The sequence below is a fragment of the Poecilia latipinna genome, unplaced genomic scaffold (genome assembly GCF_001443285.1).
Source record: "Poecilia latipinna isolate Pla-1442-1.1 unplaced genomic scaffold, P_latipinna-1.0 Scaffold815, whole genome shotgun sequence".
Lineage (NCBI taxonomy): Eukaryota > Metazoa > Chordata > Actinopteri > Cyprinodontiformes > Poeciliidae > Poecilia > Poecilia latipinna.
Window position 1 is genome coordinate 273216 of NW_015113431.1, and position 23033 is coordinate 296248.

Consider the following 23033-nt stretch of genomic DNA (forward strand, 5'->3'; position numbering starts at 1 on the left):
CCCAAGGTGTGTTGCTTGAGCACAGCGTGCTTGGTCTCTACGTGGTGAAGCAGTTTGAAGCTTCATTGCCTCATTAGCGAGCTGGTCGCCGCATGTTTACGCAGAGCGGGTTTGTAATGTGGGACTCCTACTGGTCCGGGATAAATCCATTCTCCTGTCTCTTCTCTGGTCCTTTTCCCCTTTGCAAAGAAACTTTCCAAAGACATCTGATCTGTTTCTTAATCATTTTGCTGCTTGTGGGCTCAGTGTTGGCGCACAAGTAACTGAGAGAATCCGGTTAAAGGATTTTCAAAATAAAAGATCCTCCAGGCTCAAATAATACATAAAACGGAAATATTTAATTATTTCTTGCGCGGCCCGGTACCAATTGGTTCACGGACCTGTACCGGTCCGTGGACCGGGGATTGGGGACCACTGGTCTAAACAGTCCCAAAGTCCAGTTCTACAGACCAGGATTGTGCAATCATATTTTTTTCCCTCTGGCAATTAAGAAAACACAGCTGTTTTGAAAAAGGAATTATTGGCAACATCAAAACACCGAGATGTGCAAACAGTGCTCTGACATGAAGAACCTTAAAGCCATAACTGAAGGGTAGTGAAAATGCCCTCAAAATGTCTTGTACTCCTCTATGGTGATTTTTATAAATGTTTCAAGAGCTATATAATATTTCCACATAATGTCTAACCTGTTAGGAGAATGTTGAGGTTTGACTTTTCTGTCTGGCTTACCCACCCTGAACCTTTTGAACTCACCAGAGCAAATTTGTGCAGAGATCAATAATAAGTCTATTTCTTCAAAATTTGTACTATGTCATAATCCAATGAGTCTTTTAATATGCATCAATAAACTCAGATGCTACCCAAAGTCTTTTTCTCTCTGATCAATAAAGCCAGGTTTGTAGATCAGATGTTAATAATAACAATTACAGATACTCGTCAAGATAAGATTAGATAAAATATGTCTATTTTATCTTGAAAAAATGTTTCTATTCTATACACAGATTTGAAAGATATTCATTGGGATAAAGTTTTTTGAGGTCAGGGTTAGTCAGGTTTAGGTCTTGTCGTGAGTCTACAGGTCACAAGTCAAAAATAATAGTTTTCGAAGCAAAAATCTATCTTTGTGTGTCTGAGAGAGATGTATTATTGTGTTACTACTGAGCATGTGCAGACTAAAACCTGGCAGGACTCCATAGCACCTCAGCTGTGCAAACTGCAGCTGCACCACATTCAGTGTATACACAAAATGTTTGAGGTGAAGTAAAGGAAGGTTTCTCTGAAAGTTCATTTGGATAGTTCCATGTTAGACTCAGTAGGTCATCTAGATTCTCAGAAACACCAGGATTTTCTAGTGACTTGCTGTCACCTTTGTCTCATTTTGAAAACTTCAGGTGTGATGCTTGAAACTCTGCACATAATAAAAAAAATACAGTAGATCAAGTCGAGGTTAAATGGAATATATTGCTCTGTTGTGGATTTTTAATAAGTCTCATCAGGCACGTGCAGAGGGGGGAGCTGAGGATGCTTGAGCACCTGCCCTTTTTGCTCCTTGCCCCTGTTACGTCAATCCCCCCAAGTGCCCTTTTGGTCAATTTTTTTTTTTTTTTTTTGGTATTATTATTTCCTAAGCCCTCTTCTGACACATAAAAACATGTACTAAAATTATTTGCTTTTTTGTTTGTTTTTTGTACATCATAATAAGCCGGTCACCTTGTTACCTTTGACCTTTTGCCCGTGACGCATGATGCAGTTACCTCTCGCGCAGTGAGATAAGGCGGCTAACTGGAGCTCAATGTAGCGAATGTTCCAGATTACAGAACAGTTTTTGGTGAATTATATATATATAAAAAAAACGTTTTTGGTGAATAAAGTGGAGTGACTTGCTTCTTGTCAGATGACGGAAAACGTTGAAGTATCGTTTCTGCTTCAGCTCGGAGGCGCGGTTTAAGCAGAGAGGCAATGAAATACAACAGACACTGACAGGCCTCTGCATCTGCCTTTCTCTGAAGATCTATTGAGCGGGAGGAGACAGGTGAGGAAAAACTGTTCTTATCTATAGATTCAGTATTTTTATCATACAGATATTAGGCTGCTGTTGTTGTGCTATTAGCTAGCTGCTAGCTACGACATTGCTAGCAAAGCTAGATAACTAAAAAGCTTCTTCCCTGTGTACGAGGCACATCGCCCGTCCAAAACTTATCATCTCCGTCATAGATAAATGTCTGATCTTCTAATTTCCTTTGCTGCATAATGTACATTGCATTTATTCTGGCGTTAGGTAAATGTGTCTTGAAAGAAAATAGCACTTAAATAAAAGTCAAACAAGGATATTCATTTAGAATTAAAAATAACTCACCCTGAATTACCATGATAGAAATAATGTATGCCATTAATGAAGGGGAAAAAACTCAACCCAGACTTTCAGTTTAGGGTCTGGTTCGCAGAGTATGTAGTTAAATTTTTCCCCAATTATTCAATGGGAAAAAATAAACTAACCTCAGTTAAGTAAAATAAAATTGTAATCAAAACTTTTGGAATTGTAATGATTACTTTTTTAAAAACAAATTGTTTTGTTTATTTTTTTTAATTAAATAACTAATTTTTGTCTTGTGAACTTAAAAAGTTATTTGCCAAACATAAACTTTTATTTGCACACATCAGAAATCTTTTGTTGCGATTTTGGGTCCTGCCCATGACATCATGTGAGAATCACAAGCAAAACTTTGAGTCAAACAAAAACTTTGAATATCAAGAAAATATTTCTGACATGCACAAATAAGTTTGTTTTGCAAAAAATTTCACTTCCTGAGACAAATGTGTGATTTAAATGTTTAAAAAAGTTTTAAGCAAAACTAGGTAGGCTTTTCCCATAGGGACATGCATTAACAATTCAATTTTTGCTTTTGTTTTTTTCTGCAGTTCCACCTTAAAGTTTGTTGCAGCTCTGCTTTCCTGAATGGACCATCTTCATCTCCACTGCAAGTGTAGCAAACAAACAGCTTTTTTATAGATTACAGTCCACTAAAAGGTTGCATTGTGCCCTTGTTTATATTTTTAATAGTGTAATTCTGTAAAGACAAAATATGTAAATCAGAGCTAGACCACCAGCTGATATCTTGCTAAATTGTGGGTTTGAATATTGCAATACTTTCCTATAACAAAATAGACCTGCAGAAAGAAATTATTAATAAAATATCTTACATATACATAGTGTTATGCTCTATATAGAGATGTTTGTTAGCTTTGATTGTATATCTCACAATTTTGTAATTTATCATTGTTTATTAAACTCTGAAAGCTGTGTGGCTTTGTTAATATTCTGTCCTAGAATGTGGTAAGATGTGCCCTTTTTTGTTGTTGAGCACCTGCCCCTTTAGTGGTCTCTGCACAGCCCTGAGTCTCATATTGGCACAATCTCCAACTTATTCATATTCCAGTTAAAAATAAGAATAACAGATGTATAATTATTCCTTGTAGATAGCTTTATTTTTTTCCCATCTAACACAACAGGACATGTTCATAGACAGAAGAATACGTTTTTATCTTTTGAGTTTTCTCAGAGTCGTATATGGTGATGTCCTCTCTATCAAGCTATTGAGCCTTTTCAAGTCTCTGGTTCTGATGAGAGTCCCCTGTGGGCAGTGATGTCAGAAACGCATTACAAAGTAACGCGGTTCTGACGTCAGACCACTTTTTTCAGTAACGAGTAATCTAACGCGTTTCTATTTCAAATCCAGTAGTCAGACTACAGTTACTTAACAAAATCACTTTGCGTTACTGTGCGTTACTATTTTCTTTTGTAATTTAATGTTATTTCCTCTACGCATCTTGGGGAGCGACCACCATTTCAATGTGACAGTATCAGCAGCATAGAAATGTAAACAATGGAGGGAGGAGAGAGATGTGCATTTCGTTGCTGGAAAAACAGGAACTATTTTGAGTTTCTGTCGCCAAGTCCGATTATTATAAGCGGCTTTGGGCTTATTTTGTTTCTAAAGTCGCTTGCAAATTTAATGAGTCGTGGGTTGCGCTTTTTGGGGCTCGTTTTTGAACGTGAAGGTACTCATTTGGGCTTGGAAAAAAGCCAAGACTCATAATAAATCCCAGAAATTGTCTGTCATCCAGGTCGTTTACGTCAGACTCTCCCTTTCCATCATTTTCCGGATGATCCGTTCCGCTGTGTCTTTGTTAATGTCAAGTTAATATGTTTGCTGAGACTGACGTCGAGCTTCGCTTTGCGCTCCAGAAAACTGCAAACATCGAGACTAATATGAACAGCGCAATAAACGTGAAAACAGCCACGAATGAACGTGTTCGTAAAGTTGTACAACTAAATGCCATTATAATAATTAATATTAAAATAAGTGTCACAAATCTGTGCATAGTTGTGGAGCGGCAGCAGGAGCTCTGTGCGCTGCGCCCTGACAACACATGCAGGGCCGAAACGCAGAACCTGGAGGCCTGGGCAGGGAGATGAGGCCTTTAAAATCCTTCTTAAAGTTTTCCAGACAATAGTGGAACACACAAATTACAAGCTTTTTTGTACTGTTGTAACCATTAAACAATCTCCTCTTCAGTTCAACTTTATAAGTGGAGACACATTGTTGATGTTACCATTATAAAATAACTTGCAATTAAGTATTGGCAAAGATCAATGTAATTTTCACAGGTGGTGGAACGTTGTGGTCAGCAGCTGCTGAAAGTAACTAAAAAAGTTACTTTTAATGTGACTTAGTTACTTTCCAAATCAAGTAGTCAGTAATCGAACTAAGTTAGTTTTTCAGGGAGTAGTCAGTAATCCGATTAAAGTTACTTTTTCAAAGTAACTATGCCATCACTGCCTCTGGGGCTCCTGAGGTGCTGACCACATGACTAGATGCTTGACTCTTGAGTCTCACAGACTGTGGTCTGTTTGTCAGGTCATCGCTGATCCAGGCAATTGTTGAGGCCTCCACCAATATCACACATTCAGTCTCAATGTGGCTGGCAAAGAGAAGTCCAGTCTGTAGGCTCATAACAAACCTGCCAGACTTCTTCTGCTTCCTGTCACCACTTTCTCAAAGTTCTCTTTGTTACAAGTCATCTCTGAACAAGTTTATATTCTAAAAAAACAAATTTGTTCTTTTCCCAGAGAAGATTTGAAGATATATGAATCCATGACATTACATTGAGATTGAAGAATTGCATGGCTAAGTGGTTAGAGAGGGTGCTCCATATACAGAGGTTGCAGACCTCAACACAGCTGTTGAGATCTGGAACCTCTATAAACTACAAAACGGGAGTTGGAGTCCTGTTCTCAGTTCCTGGACTTTTAGAAATACCAGAAAAATATTGTGTTGACTGTGATGGACTGGCAACTTGTCCAGGGTGTTCTCCGCCTCTCGCCCGAAACGTTTGCTGGAGATGGGCACCAGCACCCCTCCCGACCCCACTCGGGACAAGGGTGTACAGAAGATGGATGGATGGATGGATGGATGGATGGATATTGTATTGACAAAACAGATGTCAACACACTATATTGTCCAGGCAGGTTTAGTTTCTAATCTACCACTTATCATTCCCACCATCAGAAAGCAACAGAATATGTAGTGAAAGGTTTGATGAAGAGACAGAGGTTTCCATGCTCCTGACCATCTGCGAGATGTTTCAACCTGTGTTCATTCTGCGAGCTACAGCCTCTCATGTTCTCGTTGTCATGTTAGACAAAACAAATCAGATTAAACTTATGTAAATTTACAACATGGATCATCTTTATTAACTACCATATACGTCTTCCCACTTCTGCCTTCAGGCTGAATTATAGTAACCTCTGCCTATGTCACAGAAGTCAGAAGTTATCCTAAAGGTAGCATAAAAAGCAAACAGGCAACTTCAAAAGAAGAAACTCTTCCTATGTCATCAGAAGGGTGTGTGTGTGTGTGTGTGTGTGTGTGTGTGTGTGTGTGTGTGTGTGCGTGTTTTGTGCTGTTATACTTTACATAAATTGGATTCAGAATGACACATTATGTAGTAACCCTTCCCTCCACCCCCTGGCCTGTCCCTCAGGTGAAGGGCACAGCTGTGTGAGGCTAAACAACCTCAAATAGGATTATTCTGTCTGTTTGTTCTTGATTACAAAGACAGGGCATTGAGAAACAGAGGCGTCCATGATGCATGTCGTCAGTATATCAACCTGGGTTTCTGTTAGAGAGCTGCAGGTTCATTATCAAAGCAAGTTCTTAGTCAATATGCATTCATGCTGGACCCTCTTTATCAAATACATTTCAAGGTTCCTCCTATAGAAACCTTTATTTTTTTTTAGCAGCTCACCTGAAGGTCTCGTAAAAGTGTGAACGGAGACCTTATCTCTTCTCCCTCGATACTCCACCAGTATTTCACACAATCACACAAGGTGTCTCAAAAACACTTGAGAGATAGAATATTATTGGTCTTCTCTAAACCTGACCCCTAAAAATACACAATCACAGTCAAATTTCATTTTGTTTCACTAACAATTCCCATGTTTTTATGAACAGTTTTATTTTGTTGTTACGAGACAACAAAATAATTGTTATAAGACAAAAAAAGTGAATAGGTATTCACTTTGGTGCAGTGAATAGCTGTTTTTAAAGTGCTTTATAAATAAATTGATATTAACATTGACAAAGTTCCAGCATCGTTGCCTTTTTGCATCAGTAGCAGAGACAACGGCCAGTGTAGAAAGCCACATGGACATTTAGAGGACGGTTCCAGCAGAGAAACTGCAAGCCAGTCTAAGGGTCACTTTCCTGACAGAACAAACTCATCTCTCCTGTTATGGTCTCTCTTCATTGACTCCCTGTGCAGTACTGAATTAATTTTAAAATGTTATCTTATAAAAACCTGAATGGCCATGCTTCTTTGTACCTGCCAGTCTTTTTCCAGCCTTTTTTAAAACTCATAAGAGTTTTGATAAATAAATATAACTAAGCAGCCTTTGTCACTTCAGAACAATAACCAGGAGCACCAGGAGTCTTGGGTCAGAGCCCGGGAATTCTTATATTACTACAAGTATTAATAAAGTATTAGCATACGTTTTCACATCATAGTCAACATTTTATCCACATACTTCCCAGATAACGCAAAATGTTCCTATATTTGATTTTGACCTTTTGTTTGTATAACAAAATGTGGAGCAAAAGAAAGTAACATGAACAAATTCACTGTCAGATTCATACATTACAATCTTGACTTCCACTTTACTTGACTTCATTCATTAGCTTAAAGTTCCTTATTTGAAAACATGACAGGCATAATTATAATGTTCTTTTAGTTAAGAACAGTTTGGAAATGTATATTTTGGGCTTTCATTTTTTTGGGCTATTTGTTATTATAGTAGTTTAACTTCTTTTGTATAAAGTACGTAACTGCAAACCCGTATATCCTTTATCAAAAGATGTTTGTATGGTGTGAGGTACGGCGTACACAGTTTATCTACTGTAGAATCAGAGGATCTGTGATTGATCTCATGCTGAAGAAATCTGTTTACATGCATTCACCTGAATTACTTCATCCTGGCTCAACATAGCTGCACCTCCTGACCAAACCTGGTCACAAAGACCAGGTTTGGTCTTTGTGAAATGGACAAAAGCAGGATGAACTGATGATGCTATGTTAAACCTGGATTTATCCCTTATGCTGGATTTTGTAATCCCAGTTTCGTGAAACAGTTCTCAGGGTGACACAGTTGGTAGCACTGTTACCTTGCAGCAAGAAGGTCCTGAGTGCATTGCATGTTCTCCCAGTGATGCATGGCTAGTCTCCAGGTACTCTGCCTCCCAAAACACGACTTTTAGTTTAACTGTCTCTCCAAAGTGATTTGAGGTATGCGTGTGTGGTTGCTTGTCTTGTCATTGTACATTTACAACAACAGATGGTGCAATTGCATCACTCAAACAAAATAAAAAGAGCTTGTTGAAAGCTTTGGAAGCTTTCAAAGGACGGTTCCAGCAGAAAGCTTCCAACAAACTTTTGTTGGAAGCTTTGATTCCGAACTTTTGGAAACAAGAGCTTACGAACTTGGACTGCCTGCCACACGTGTCGGGACATGCCCACTCAGTCCTATGTGCCACACAACTACAGGAGCACGTGTGTGTGAGCAGCTGTGTTTGTAAATCAAGTGTTGCAAAACACATTCAGCAACCAATATGACCATGTTTTTCTGTCAGGTGTCACTGAAGTGGAGGAATCATATTTTTTTTATCACCATTTTGTCATATGTGTGTGTGGGTGAAGGAGTACGAGAAACTGGAGAAATACCAGGGCCTCAGAGAGGAACTGGAGAAGGCCTGGAAGGTGAAGACCACAGTGGTGCCTGTGGTCATCGGGGCCCTCGGGGCAGTCACCCCCAAACTGGAGCAGTGACTAAAACAGATCCCAGGAACAACATCAGACATCTCAGTCCAGAAATGTGCAGTACTATGCTAAGCCAAGATACTGCGCAGAACCCTCAAGCTCCCAGGCCTCTGGTAGAGGACCCGAGCTCAGAGGATGAAAGAAAGAGAGAGAGAGAGAGAGAGAGAGAGAGAGAGAGAGAGAGAGAGACCACCTGTGGAGGGTGAGAGGGGAATTTTTTTTTTTTATATATATATATATGTGTGTGTGTATATANTTTGTTAATATTCTGTCCTAAAATGCGGTAAGATGTGCCCTTTTTTTGTTGTTGAGCACCTGCCTCTTTAGTGGTCTCTGCACTGCCCTGTCTATGTGGATGTATGCACTGCATGACACCAATTAGTCTTGAAACTTTGAACTCCAAATGCAACCCCCCCCCCAACCAACAATCAAAATAACAACAATTAAAATGGTTATCTGAGGGGTTCTGAGGTTTTAAGTGCATTTTTTTTTTTTTCAAAGACATATTTAGTATGTGGCACTTTGATGGTTAGTTTATGATTAATCTCTCTCAAGACCATTTTCAAGGTCACCCAAAACTGAAAGTTTGCACAGTAAAAGGTTTAGGAATTAAAAATGAGATAGCATGTTCTCTTCAGACATACTTTGCTGTTTGTATTACATAAGGGTAGCGGATTCTTTGCCACCTCAGAACAGACTCTGCTGCCATCTTGTGGCATAAAGCAGACTCACGCCCACTTTTATTTCAATTATTTATGTTTGTTTAGTCATGAATCTGACAAGCACATTGTTTTGCTCATCGTTCTGATCTCCTGCACCTGCCACCACCATGTGATCAACTAAACAGGATTCTTTGGTTCTGTTTGCATCCACCACCACAATAAATCTCAAGCTGCCCTGCATGAAATAAAAACTTTACTGATTACCTAAGGTGTTCTCCACAACTACCTTTGGTGTTGTTACGACCAACCTGTAAAGTTTTTATAAGGGTTGTAACTTGTTGCAGAGCAATGGCTGTGAGATGGAGTTTGTCTGGTAATCAGGAATGTCAGGGTTGGCTTTCATTTATTCTTGTTTAATGTGATTTTGTTTTTCCTGCTGAAAACTATTCATTTCTGCAAGGCTAACGGCTATTTTGTGTTTATAAGATAGTTAGACTTTGCCAAAACAACACTGAGCCCAGTTCTCTTTTTACACCACTTTGTTCCCTCAGATTAATCTGAACATTTCTTTTTTATGGAATTCTTTGAGTTAGTTTCATTGATCAAGTACTATTACTTTTCCTTTCCAACTTTGTCTCTTTCACAATTTTTGTGCTTTTTAGATCTCATTTTTATTTCATTTATCAATTTTTATCAAGAGTGTTTTCAGAGAATATATATGTATATTTTATTGGATCCTTTTTAAGCCACTTTGGCACTACATTGAATGCTAACCTAAATTGCATTGTGTTGTAACTCTATAATGCTGTAACAGTTGCTATCGACTGATGGGGCTAGTGATCTGGATGCAGCATGGAGCCAACACAGAAATCAGAATAAATAACATTTGTCATTTTTAGAATCTCAAACATCGATGTTCATTTAGTAAAGGCCTTCAGAGAAGAGGACAGCTGTATTTGCAATGACTACACACAAATGGCCTCGAGGTTACCTCTGCATTTAGGGATGTCAGAAAGAAAGGGATTTCATACATATGTATTTCTCACTTTTCATTTCATGTTTTTTTTTTAATGTTAAAAAAAAACATGTATAGTTTTAATTTTCTTTCAAAATTCTTACATTCCATCCTCAAAAAATACACAAAAATTTCTGGTTGCAATCTAACAAAATGTGAAAAAAGTTCAAGGGCGGCGAATGCTTTGGCAAGACTGTGTAAGACGTAGATAAAGCCATGGCTTCATATTATTGGTCAGTTTGAGATCAGAACATTTGTGAGGAACACTTCATGTTTCTACACTGTTTTCAGAGTTGACAAATGAGTTATATCTACTGCTTCCAAGTATGCCAGTGTGTCAAAAGTCTTGAGTGAGCAACTTTATGTTTTTTAGTAACATTTTTTCTGCAGCAACCACTGAAGGTCATTCTTAATGAACATGTACCCAAACAAGAGATAAGTCTTGATCTGCTGTTCTCACGTCAACAGGAAAACTCAGAGTGATGGAGTCATGCAGTGTGTTAAACAAATTACACTTGTTTGTGTATTTCCGTAAGCGTGAAAGTCCTTGTTGCTGTTATGGACAATGTTTATTTGATGTAGCTTTTTGTGTCTGTGCACATTGCTTTCAGAAAACTGTGATTGACCATATTAAGTTGAGGAGTTGCAGTGTTCCTCTATACTGTTTTAGATAAAGAAACTGTCCTTCTAAGCATAATATTAGCAGCTTCATTATCTGTTTATGGAGAAAATGTGTTAATCCGACTGCTGATTGTTCTACATCTAAGTTTGTGGCTCACCGGTGTGAACTGTTGTGGTGGTATGAGATGTTGCTATAAAAAAAAAAAAATAAAATAAAATTGACTAAATAATGTAGATGTTTACCAAGATTGATTTTCTTTTGAATCAGGTGGGCTGGCAAACACTGCTCAAACCACGTTTGTTTACTTATCACTTTTCCGGCAACAGTTAACAGCTTGACAAACCTACTGATGTTTATTGAATTTACTATCGGTTTTGAATGTGGGTTAAATGTCCAGGTGCATGGACATTCTGTCAGCAGCAGCAAGGCAACCCTCCCAAAAATTTGCTCATCGTACTAGTAACGTCAGCAATTTGCAACATTTTGTTAAAAATGTAGTACGTTATGTTATTGGTGTACCACCCCCGATACTAGCACTCATCTAATGTTTTAATCCTCATTGTAAGGACCTAAAAGGAGGCTCCTAACTTGGCATCTGAACTGTTACAAAATAAGAGATAAAAAAAAAATTCTGTCAGTCTTTAGAAATATGTTATTGAAATGCCGAGTATGAAAGGGAGAGAGAAAAAAAAAAAAAACATTACTCATTCTCAATCTTTTTTTCTCTGCCCTCCCCTCCCATGCGATCCTGGAGGAGGTGCAGGGAGGTGACTTTACCTCAGCGTCCAAGCCCATGATGTGTGTGTGTGTGTGTGTGTGCGTGGGTGTGTGCGTGTTTGTGTGTGTGTGTGGGAAAAATATTAACAAAGAAACACTGGTGGATGAAGGGAAGAGAGATGATGGGTTGACTTTTGGAAAGCATCTTTATTGAAAGACTGAAGAACATGAATTCCAAAAAAGTCCTCCATTTTGTTCCATCTGGTGAGTTCACAGGGGATTTAACGGGGCGAGAAGGTCTTTTCATAATGCAACCTGAGCCAGCTGTGTCAAGTGTATGAGAAAGCCTGTTTACAGAACGCAGCTTTTTGTCTGAGTGAGCTGTTAGTGTTCATTAAACAAAACTTTATGCATGGTATAAATTGTCAAAGAAATTGTAATTTCTCTTATTTACTGTTTCTTTTTTATCTTGTTCTGTCCTAATTTAGAAACCCCGTTGTTACACAGGACAAAAACGCTGTTTTATTGCCAGGAGGGCATATGAGTCAATATTTACATCATAGCAATAAACGACACTTCCATCAAGTGTTTTAAAAAAACAGGCAGGACCTAAATTTCCTTCTGCACTACAACAACTACAGAAAAAAAAGGAACTTTTAAATACTCGATTATTAGACTTTATATTTATTCTTAATAAAGCAGCACTTGAGCAAACTCTTTGTTCAGATTGTTTCACCTCTAAATGCCAGGCTGTAAATTATTTTGTCTCTCGGCTGGAACAGGACGATACGTTTCTTTGTTGTTTGTCTCCAAGAACTCTTAGTTGGAATGTGTCTGTGTTAGTCTGACCAAAGTACAAAAATAATTTATATGTCAGTCTTTCTGCTACTCCTTTAAAGCGTTAAAGTAGTAACCAGCTTAGTTTTTTTTTTTTTACTGGCCAAGGATTAGGAAGATTAACTGGCAGAAAATGTTCTAATCTAATGAATTCCAACTCTCATTTAGACAATTTCAAGACTAACATTGATGTATGTATAATAGTTCAGTTTGGGAAAAAAAATCTAGTTTTTTACATTAAGCCTATATGAGTCCCAGGCTTTGTTACTTGATTTTATGATCAGACGTAAAGGCTATTTATAAGTCACCCCTGTAATTACTGAGAAATGGCTCCTTACAACCCGTCTGTCGTACAAGGATTAGTGCCACATGTCAAATTAACCCCCTTGATGTCTAGTTTGGGGGGAAAAAGGCATTCAGGTATGTTATTTAGCTGTTATACTGCATCTGATGTGTCACTGATTAAAGTTGGTCCAGCAGTCAATTTCATGGATTCAGATAAACACACATTAGTCTCTTCTTATCAGCTTCCTTTGAGGTGTTTAAGTGGAATGAGCTGCAGTTCCTGCTTCCTGGTATTTGTTTTATAGCCATAAAGCATGTGAATGTGTACATTGTGAAATTTTAAACTTTCCGTGGTACATTAGAGGGACCTGAAATTTGAGTGCTGTCTTGAGTCAATTTATTTTTAAATTATGCTTGGTTTCAGTATATTTAGGTTAATTTTAAGTAGTTATTTTTAGGCCTTGTTAAGTTAACCCAAAAGTTCTTGATCAGTCTCTCTTTTGCCCAGAGACCAAACAAGCATTCTTTTCTTTGTTTTTGCTCAAGGACATTCACTTTCCAGCCTCAGATAACAGTCTGTGAATAATAAAACAATAAAGTGGGAAGAAAATACCCTCAATACAGGCATCCAGTCGTGTTCAATAGCTTAGCAGGGTTACAGAAACTCAGATCTGAAGTTATACAAACAGAAATTGATGAAAGTCTAGTGATTCCTTTTAGTCTGGTTCATATTTTATTAAGTCTGGTCAAATGTCCTAATTTTTATACATAATCTTGTTGATAAACAGACAACAAAAAAGCACAGAAAACACGCCTCCATTTTCACACCTTACATGGTGTGCAATATATTTCAAGATTATGACTAAGTGGGAAAACCTTTTTCAGTGTGAAGGGAATTATGAAGTTTCCTTATTCTAACCAGAGGTGGTAATTATAGCTCAACACATACCTCAGGTTGTATGGAGTCACAGTTCTGAAACAAGTAAAGGTATGATTTTTTTTTTTTTTATTCAGTAGAAAGCAAAACTATTAGACATTTCTGACGTTTTTTATTCAAGGAATCTGTTATAATAGTTCTCAAAAGTAGCCTGCACAGAACTGACCAGTTTCTACAGTTAATGGATGGATTATAAAACAAGAAAATCACTTGAAATTGATCAATGCTGCTGTTTTGGAGCTTTTTAATAAGACTGTGCCAACATTTAGAAATAAAAAAATGCTCAAAATACTTTGGACCTGTTTCGATATATAAACAATCCAGCTTGTCAGTTGTAATCAAATGCACAAAAAAGCAAACATTACTTTTTGATGAACACCTTAGATGTGCCCATTGAAATATAAATGTGACATAAAAGTCATTAGAAATAAGACAAATTATTATTATTATTATTATTATTATTATTATTATTATTATTATTATTATTATTATTATTATTATTATTATTATTACCTTTATGCACAGCACTGTTGTGGCTGCATGTCTGTACTACTAAGCCTCCCATGGTATTTGACGCTTGTTGAAAGCTACAGGTTGCAAGATTCTGACTTTTGCCTTTTTGTATCCGTATCAGTGATGGTTACATTTGGCTTGACTTTGTTTCAAATGAACAATGAAGTTCAATGTAAAGTGAATTTATCTTATCATTATTTAAAAAAAAAAAAGGATAAAAAGTTGCAGTTCGGTCTGCCTTCTTTCTCCAGCTACGCTGTAGCTGGATGAGAAAGTTTAATGTAGCCAAACAGTAAACCAAGGGGTTAGGAGTCCTCTTTGTTTTGGGGTCACTTTTCAAAGTTTTGCAACAGAAGGTTGAATTTAGTTTTGCATTTGTGCAATTTTGAAACAATGCTATATTCCTTGGATGAACATGAGTCCCAAATCAAAAGGGCTGTATGGGAAATTATTGGTTCAGTGTGTGTATTGTTAGCATCCTTAGATCTCAGTATTAACCTTGATCCATTGTGTACATGGTTCAGGTGACTCTTCATGATGTAGCAAGGTAGATATTGGCACATTTTGGGTTCCTGAGTACCAACCGAGCTTATTTAAACATCATGCCAAACATCAGTGTGTTTTGTGGAGCATGTCCATCTTTTTTAAGACAACAGTTTATCCATATTGCAGTGGAGAGAGTAGAACATGCTAAACTGTAGTAGTTACCAAAGCTCAATATAGCAGAACACATTTGGGATGTGATTATGCATATGAAACTGCATTGACTGTGTGATGCCATCTTGCCAACATAGACAAAAATATCTGAGAACTATTTATGATGCCTCAATGAATCTATGCTGTTACTTTTAAATTTTTGGCATCCGTTATGTAAACAGCCAAGAATCATGAACAGGGGAATAAGAATTTAAACCTTCTGGTATCAAGAGAAGAAAGTGGTGTGAAACCTTTAATAAACAAGGTGAAAGGAGCAGAGAGCAGACTGTTTTGGTTTCCGCTTTCCACTGTGGAAAAAGTCACAGCTCAGCCTTACTGTTCTGTCCCAAGACTGCTTCATGTTTGCATTAGTGGGCCAGGTTCCCAGCAGACTTACTAGCAGAAGCTGGCAGGACAGCAGGTAAACAGAAACAATCTAATTTACTTCCTGCGCTCTCTTCTGACCAAACAACAGCAGGTAAAGGAGATAAAACTGTGATTTTCTAATTATCGTTGTCCTGCATATTTTCTTTTAAAGCCCAAATCCCACTTGTGTCTGCACAACAATTTAAAAGACATTATATTTCAATACCTATCTCTGCTGCATCTGTCGTTGAGAGCATTAACGTTAAAGCTTTTGAGACAAGGCTTAAAAGATCTCCAAAATCATCTGCACAGCTAAGTTAGGGTCAAACTGCTTGTTGCAAAAGAGTCATGGGTCCCCTGTTGTCTCCAGACTTCTGTGATGTGGAGAAGGCCTGGGAATGTTCTGTCTAATCAGATTTGAGATATAGCCTTGCTCCGGAGCCCCTGCAGCCAAACTCTGCCTAAGGCAAAAAAAAAAAAAAAATCCATCTGCACAGCTGCAGGAACACCTTGAAGATACACGATCGCCCATACAAACACTGCACACAGCTGGCGTCAGGTTTTTGTTGTAACCAAATGTGAAAGAATGTTGCTGTTTTCTTAGCTTCCCAAATATTTTCCTAACCCAAACCCACCACTCGCTTTTTAAGAAAATTTAAAGGTCAAGTTGTCACAGTGGGATGTAAATTATTCAGTGATCTCGGATGGTAATGGGTAATTAGTAAGCCTTTTAATGAGAATTTTTACTCTGGTGTGCAAGTTAGAAAAGGGTTGATATTTTTCTGGGGCATGTGAACATGTTACTTTATCATTTTTCAAGAGAGCACCCTTATTGTTGGTGATTTTAAGATTTTGACAGAGAGACGATCATCCATCCCTACTGCAATCAGATAAATTAAACAAATTTACTTGAAAATATTGTAATTACACTGTATTTATGTTGCATTTTTTTTCCACCAATCAAAATAACATAAGGAAAATAGAAAATGATGCCTGGAAGTCACTGGTCAAGTGCCAGCTTATGTTTTCATGCTTTGCATAGTAAACTATAAAAAATAGATTGTTGTCCTTCAGCCCTTTTTTGTATTTTTCAGCTGAGGCTGATGGTTCAGTTACTGTTCACTGAATGATCTGAGCTCTTTATGTCTGCAGTTTTTGTCTTCAACTGGTGAAATGTAGTTTGACCATCTGAGATCTATTTCATAGTTGTAGACTGAAGGATTTTACATCCTTCTATCAGTGACTTTTTATCTGAAGCCACATCTTCTTATTCTTACACTTCACCCAAAAATAGGCAATGACTAGGCTAATTGTTTTTTTGTTTTTTTTAGTTCAGTTTGCAGTAAAACGTCACATTGATGCACTTTGATTTATACATACTTGTCTGCTCTTAAGAATGCTTCACAGAAAATAATACAACAATTCACAGTTAAAAAAAAGAAGTTTACTGTGAAAATGCATTCTAACATTTTGAGACATGTCCTCATACTGCCCAACTTTTGGATGATTAACTTTTTTCATTATTCTCCTCTGCTTAAAGTTCATATGATTCTAACCTTTCCATGTCTGAGGTGCGGGACGGTGACTTTCCAGACAATACAAACAACAATAAAAATCTTTAATAAAAGAGACAGCCAGCTTGAGACTGAGCCTGAAGCTTTGTAAACATGTTTATTTTTTCACTTCCACAGAGGCTCCATCCACTGGGAGGTCTAAGAATGGATATGTTTTCCAGGAGATGGGTATGTAGCTGCATCCACACATAATGTTTACCGAGACTGCATTTCTCAGCCTTGTCCGCCCCTCTTATGAACTCTATGTGCTCTACATTTCATCAAATATTATTTGAGGTATTTTCATGCGGGATGATACATGCGTCAATTGGTTCTTTATGCTAATATCAAACTTTCTCTTTGCTCACTGATGGCCCATTTCACATCCTGCTGAGCACAGCCGGTCCATTCTCTGTGTGCTGGAAGGTTAATTAATAGGTGAAAAACAAGGCAGGTGATCTCTGAGTTAATGATGGGTTGAAGGAATAATCATTGCACAAAGCTGTGCTTGTGAAGGGTTAATTTTCTAATTCTGAGGCGGTTTCTCTTCCTCCCATAAAACCCGCAATCAAAAACCCATATTTATCTTCTATACATGAAGGAATTTACGAGAGGCTGCTGTTGTTATATTGCAGCATGTCTGGTTTGAGGGGGATTTTTTTATTGGGTCTCTCGCTCTCTCTCCCTCTTGCTGTTTTCTTGTCAACAGATGGCAAAGTGGAGGAAGGGCAGAATAAATTGTCCCTTACTGGAGATGCTGTTAATGTGGCTAGCATCCCATTGATTCAAAAAGCAGTTTTATCTCAGTGTGATCATAACGCAGCAGCATCGGAGGCTCTCTAATGACATTTACAGCTACTTTTATGTGATTACCTCAGTTGTAAAACAAATTATTTGTGACAAAGCTGAAACTGCAGAGTGAGATGTGTTGCAAAGACTGAGACTTTGTTTTTGTGATTGAATTTTAATGTTTTAATCCGCAGAGCTGAAGGATGGAGAGAAGGACGATTCAGATCAGGACTCACCTACCATCATTACAGACAATCTTTATGAAAATGACATCCATCTCAGTGTTTCAGGTTTGTGCCTCGGGAAGACATGAAGTTTCTTTTGAAAAGTCAACATTTATGGAATTAGCAACTCAGATCAACTAAGAAACTACAGAGTAATTTTGCTTTACATGAGGCATTAAGATAAACTGGAAATTTGAGAAAAAGTTTGGATATGATGAGAAAATCTAAACATTGTATTTACTTCTTTTTATACAGACGCTGGAGATCCTGGCTATGGACTTTTAAACACGACAAGAAAAGTAAGATTTTATTTCTGTTTTTTTTTTTTTTTTGAAAAACTCAAAATAACTGCAAAACATACTTTTTAAATCTAACTTTAAGATTCCAAAAACACAACAAATTGCTTATACAAAAATAAAATAAAAAATCTGTATTGAAAAAGACCTCAGAACATCTTGTAATTCAAAAGCTTGTAGAATACCCCGTAAGCAATAATACCTCTCTGAAGTGGTTTTTGTGTTTTGCATTGTTTTGGAAGAATTTTGATCCGCTCTCATGTACAACATTGATTCAATGTGAATAATTTCTGAACTGATACATAAACCAGGAACCTTGAATATGAAGCAGGGCATAATTAATTTTTATTACAACAAAACAGCTTGGAAAGACCAAGATCTCATTTTTTTTTAAGTTATATAAGGTAAACAATCACAACAAAGAGCCATTAACATAATAAAGGCAGCTTGCCAGTAAACTTTTGCTATCACAAAATGATAATCCAGAAGGGTCAAATAATTAAAAGCACCAAAATAGAGTCCACAAAAAATATCAGCATTCAGCAGCATAAATGTGTGACTGTGTAAAACCCAGGTGGAAAATAAATTGGGGTATGTGAGAGGGATAGTGCCTGAGTTATTTTAACAAATTCAGGGTGACGTAAAGGGATTAGTAAAAAAGGTTTTCAGCCTTCAACAAGTCTGTGACATTTCTTGGAAGTACTGTAAATTATATCTCTTCTAGCACTCAGTTAAAATTAAATGACCTGAGCTCAGTTTCTCGTATAAGGCCCATAAGATGACCAGTTTCCTTTCGCAGTTCCTAATCACATATATTCTGTTCTCCTTCCTATCAGTATGTAAAGCCCATGAACTTCCAAGAGGAAGTGCGTGCCCACAGAGATCTGAACAGCTTCCTTTCTCAGGCCAGCATCCTTCTGGACGAAAAAGCTGCCACTCTGGACGAGGTTCTGAGGCGAATGATTGCTCACATGGTGGAGGACGGCCATGGCAGCTGTAATGTAGAAGAGGTGATGAACTCACTGTTCACAGATGCAGGAGGCAGAGATATTAACGGTGAGTGAAGAAGGGAAGTCTTCGCAATTATTTTCTTGCAACATAAAGATTAAAACCTTCATTGTCTTGTCTTTTCATTTATTCTGCTTCTCCAGTTCACCTTCTGATGGAGACTATTCAGGGTGTGACTGCTACTTCAACCGGTATTCATTATCAGCAGTCTTGGCTTTGCATACTGTGAGTTAAGCCATAACAATGAAGCTTTCTTACCATGTTTATGGTCACAGAATTTCTACATTTTACCAGTTCTTTTTGGTGGTGTCAGATCATTCAGACTTGTCAGTTTTAAATGCTAAAGCGTCCCTGTTTTTTGTATAGCTCCAATGTGAGAAACCTGCAGAGGCGTCATGTTTGTATTACCCGCCTGGAGAGGCCACAGAATTGGGGAGTCAACTGCTGCGAGGCCCGTTATGTTATCCTGATCCTCGCACCGCCTAGAACGGTAAAGCAAAAACTGAAAACCAAATACTTTGAGTATCCCTGGGAATTTTGTATGAACAAGCTTGAGCAAAAATGTTTTAATGATTCCAGGACTGATGAATTTGAACAGTTCTTTTATCAGGCTGGAACTATTGTTTGAGCAGATTTAACCCCACAAGTCTTTGGTTGGCTTTACATTTGAAACTTGTTGATGACTACAAAAAGTGTGGCTTAACATATAGGTTGCTAGGGGAAGTTGTATATTAGTGGAACTGTACATTTGTTTTGGAACCTGTATGTATAATTTTGACCATGTGTAGATTGGAGAAAACAACAAACTAAGATTTGAGCAGCCATTTTTGAAAAACAATTGAGGTTAAGGATGATCTCTAGCAAAGCATGTGAGATTGAAAAAGTGAATGTAAATAGAACACACTGCATCTGCTAAATTCCTTTTTATGAACAACTGTTTTGCAGAAAAGCACCAAGACGGCTGTTGAACTGGGTAGGACATTTGCCACAATGTTCTCTGACATTGACTTCAGGCAAAGGCTTCTGGAGACCAAAAGTCAGGAGGAGTTCAAACAGGAGCTGGTCTCCCAGCGACACCAGCTCTCTGTAGCCAGCGAGAAGACAGTGGTAGAGGAAGTGGAAGACTCGGACCCACGAAGAGGAAAAGCACTCCAGGTGTGTAATAATAGACTCAAAGTACAGGCAGTTCTGTGTGTAATCAGTCTAGAATTTACTGATATAGGAGACCATTTATACAACAGGGTGATAAATGAATGCCAAAACGCATTAACCAAAGGAACAAAAAGATGTCCGACAAAACATCCTTATTGCATTTGCCCTAGTGTCTGCACTCTGTGCTAACTTCTCAAACTCTCCAGATGTGGAGACCACCCTTGTGTTTTCTGGCTCTATCCAGGCATATAAAGATGTGGTGCAGTAAACTAGATGAGCCAAATTATCTGAGTATCCTGTTTGTACACTCTATTAGCCAGACTGGTAGAATGAGAAGCAGCTGGGCAACAGCACAAAAGAACTGGCAACCCCTTCACTATGCTGACGGCAAAATGTCTGCAGCTCTGTGCAACGATAAACTACTTCATTATATGCAGTTTTTAAATTTGGAGGAAATGTTTGTGTTAAGCAGGGGAAGAAGAAGGAACACCCAAAGACTGAAGCGAGAGAACATACTGGTCTGGGTGGTAAAAAGGCTGCAGCTCCCAACAGGCTGTTGATGTGACTGGGCTGAAAACAGCTACACTTTGGATTGTAGCCGTCAAGCTGCCTCTTAATCTGTGATTTAATTCCAGCATTGTAAACTAGAAACCTAACAAAATAATCTGGTACATTTGTTTTTATGGTCATTTTGCACATGCTACACAAAGTTTAAACACCTTATTTAGCAAGCATGTGGAAAAATGCTATTTTATTTCCAAATACACAAATGATCATTCTGTCCTCTCTTGCTGATCAACCAGGACATTTCCTGACCTAATGTCGACATTTCATCACAGCAATGAAGGAAATCACCCACATTTTGATTGATTTAGCATTCTTTTACACAAAGAAAAGGTGGATTTACAATATATTTCCTTGATAATTGAATCGTAAACTCTCAGCTTTTATTTAAAATAATGTTGCAAACATCCTTCAAAGTCTTGGTCACACAAGAAATTGTTTGCTTGATTAGGAATACTCTGAAGGCAGATGTTAAGGACCTAAATCCTGTATAATGTCTTTCCTGATGATCAATATGCACACCGTGTCAACAACAAGCAGTGTTGTAGCTTTCCCTCTCTTCAAAAGATACATCCATGTTTCAGGTTTGGAGAAAAATTTGAAAATGTCAGCATTTGGTCAAATTTTTCTGTGCTCGTCAAAGTTTTATCTTGCTCTTGTGGATGTTGAAAATACATGTGAATATGGTTTCCAAATTGTTATGAAGCTAAAGCAGTACTTTTGACCAAGGAATGTTATCTGTTTTTAATTCCTAGCCAGTGAAACACAAGAAAAAACTTTGTTTTGTTTTTGATTCAGGAGACAGAAATTTATTCCAGGTTATATTAATGATCTTATGCACACTGGACCAGTTAATAAAATCTTTACTTCAGTGAATTGCTGCTAGTTTTACCGAGTTGGTTAAAATGTTCTGGTATTACATTTTGTCAGTATTACATAGGGTCTTAGATGGATGTGAACATTTTCAGTCAAAAACATTTGTAAAACTCTGAAAAGAAAAAAAAAACAAAAAAAACTCTTTGATTATAATCATAACCATACTGGAAACTTTGTAGAAACAAGCATATATCTGACTTGTTACGAAAGGTCTCTGTGATCTTTTTCAAGATCTCACTGTTTAAGTTTAGCTGAACAAATTATTGAATTGAGTTTGTCCAGGAAAGAGGAATAACTAAACACAGAGGCACTGGGCCGGTTGTACTTTCCATGGGAAAGAAATGTGAAAAGTAGACAAAGATAATGGCAGCAATAGATCTGTCTGTGGTTTAACTGCAGGAAAGAAACATAGCTACACACGGACACTCTGGGCCAGAGGTACTTTGTATAGTAAGGGAAAACAAAAGGCTTTAAATTGCTGACTATATTCTGCTTTGTGTCTTACAGTGCAGAGATTTCTTCAGAGCTGGTAAAGGTGTTTATGATGACCTTCGTCGGAGACTGCCTCTTTATCCTTCAGACTTCACAGACGGTATGGCAATGTTGTAAAGTGTTCTGCTTTTTTTTGTAATTTTTTTTAAATAATTTTCTGTTCAAGGTTTTTACATCTATGTTTACCCAATTAACAGGTATAACAGGGAAGGATCGCTGTTTACTGAAATATATCACCACAGCTATCTTCCTCTACATCGCCATTCTCCTGCCTGCAATCGCTTTTGGTTCTCTGAATGATGAAAGCACAAGAGGGGAAATAGGTATTGACTTTGTCTTTATTATTATCTGATACAGCACTATTTTTATGTACCACATTTCCAACTGTTGGTTGTTTTTTACATGGATAGATGTTCAGAAGACCATTGTTGGCCAAAGCATTGGAGGAGTGATCTACTCTCTGTTTGCTGGTTCCCCTCTGGTCATTCCTCTGACCACTGCACCCCTGGCCATTTTCATCAGCGGTGTGTATTGTTTGGTGATTTTTGAAAAAAACCTAGAAGTGGACTTAATTTTTACTAGTTATTTTTATTTATTTATTTATTTATTTTTATAAAATCAACAGAAAAAACAAAACATTCCAGTTTACACATACAAAGATACATAGAAAGGCTGAGGCATTGCTATGCTATTCAGAATAGATAATTACATATTTTTCCAAGCAGTTTTACAGAAAAAAACTTTTCTGAATTTGAAAGAAAAAAATATTTATGAGTTGTTGCCTGTGTCTTGCATGTATAATTCATAGTCATCAGGGGTATCTGTGATGACTACGGCCTCGACTTTGATGCTTTCTACGCCTGCATCGGTTTATGGAACAGCTTCTTCCTTATCCTCGGAGGCTTATTCAATGTCAGCCTGATGATGAAACTCTTCAAACGGTGAATACACAACATGACTCCTTTTCTCCTCACAGACTCTGATTTGCAACACATTAAAAGAAGCATTGACCCATGGGGCCACTTACTGAAGTGAAATCAATAAGAAGAAAAAGTT

At 37.6% G+C, this 23033-nt stretch overlaps 1 protein-coding gene across 2 annotated transcripts in view; it reads left to right on the forward strand.

Annotated features, from left to right (window-relative positions):
- Window positions 1-23033, forward strand: part of LOC106956414 (sodium bicarbonate transporter-like protein 11) — a 37741-nt gene that overhangs the window by 3940 nt on the left and 10768 nt on the right. Inside the window, exons 1-12 of one of the 2 annotated variants that reach the window (XM_015047238.1) lie at window positions 11457-11653; window positions 16715-16765; window positions 17560-17655; window positions 17845-17888; window positions 18722-18941; window positions 19037-19118; window positions 19260-19383; window positions 19839-20048; window positions 21993-22077; window positions 22175-22300; window positions 22388-22501; window positions 22786-22918. In XM_015047238.1, the coding sequence (XP_014902724.1) occupies window positions 11617-11653; window positions 16715-16765; window positions 17560-17655; window positions 17845-17888; window positions 18722-18941; window positions 19037-19118; window positions 19260-19383; window positions 19839-20048; window positions 21993-22077; window positions 22175-22300; window positions 22388-22501; window positions 22786-22918 (1322 nt within the window). In that variant the 5' untranslated portion in view covers window positions 11457-11616. Of the gene's footprint in view, window positions 1-11456; window positions 11654-16714; window positions 16766-17559; window positions 17656-17844; window positions 17889-18721; window positions 18942-19036; window positions 19119-19259; window positions 19384-19838; window positions 20049-21992; window positions 22078-22174; window positions 22301-22387; window positions 22502-22785; window positions 22919-23033 lie in introns of those variants that run through there. The other variant, XM_015047237.1, reaches the window with a different exon arrangement.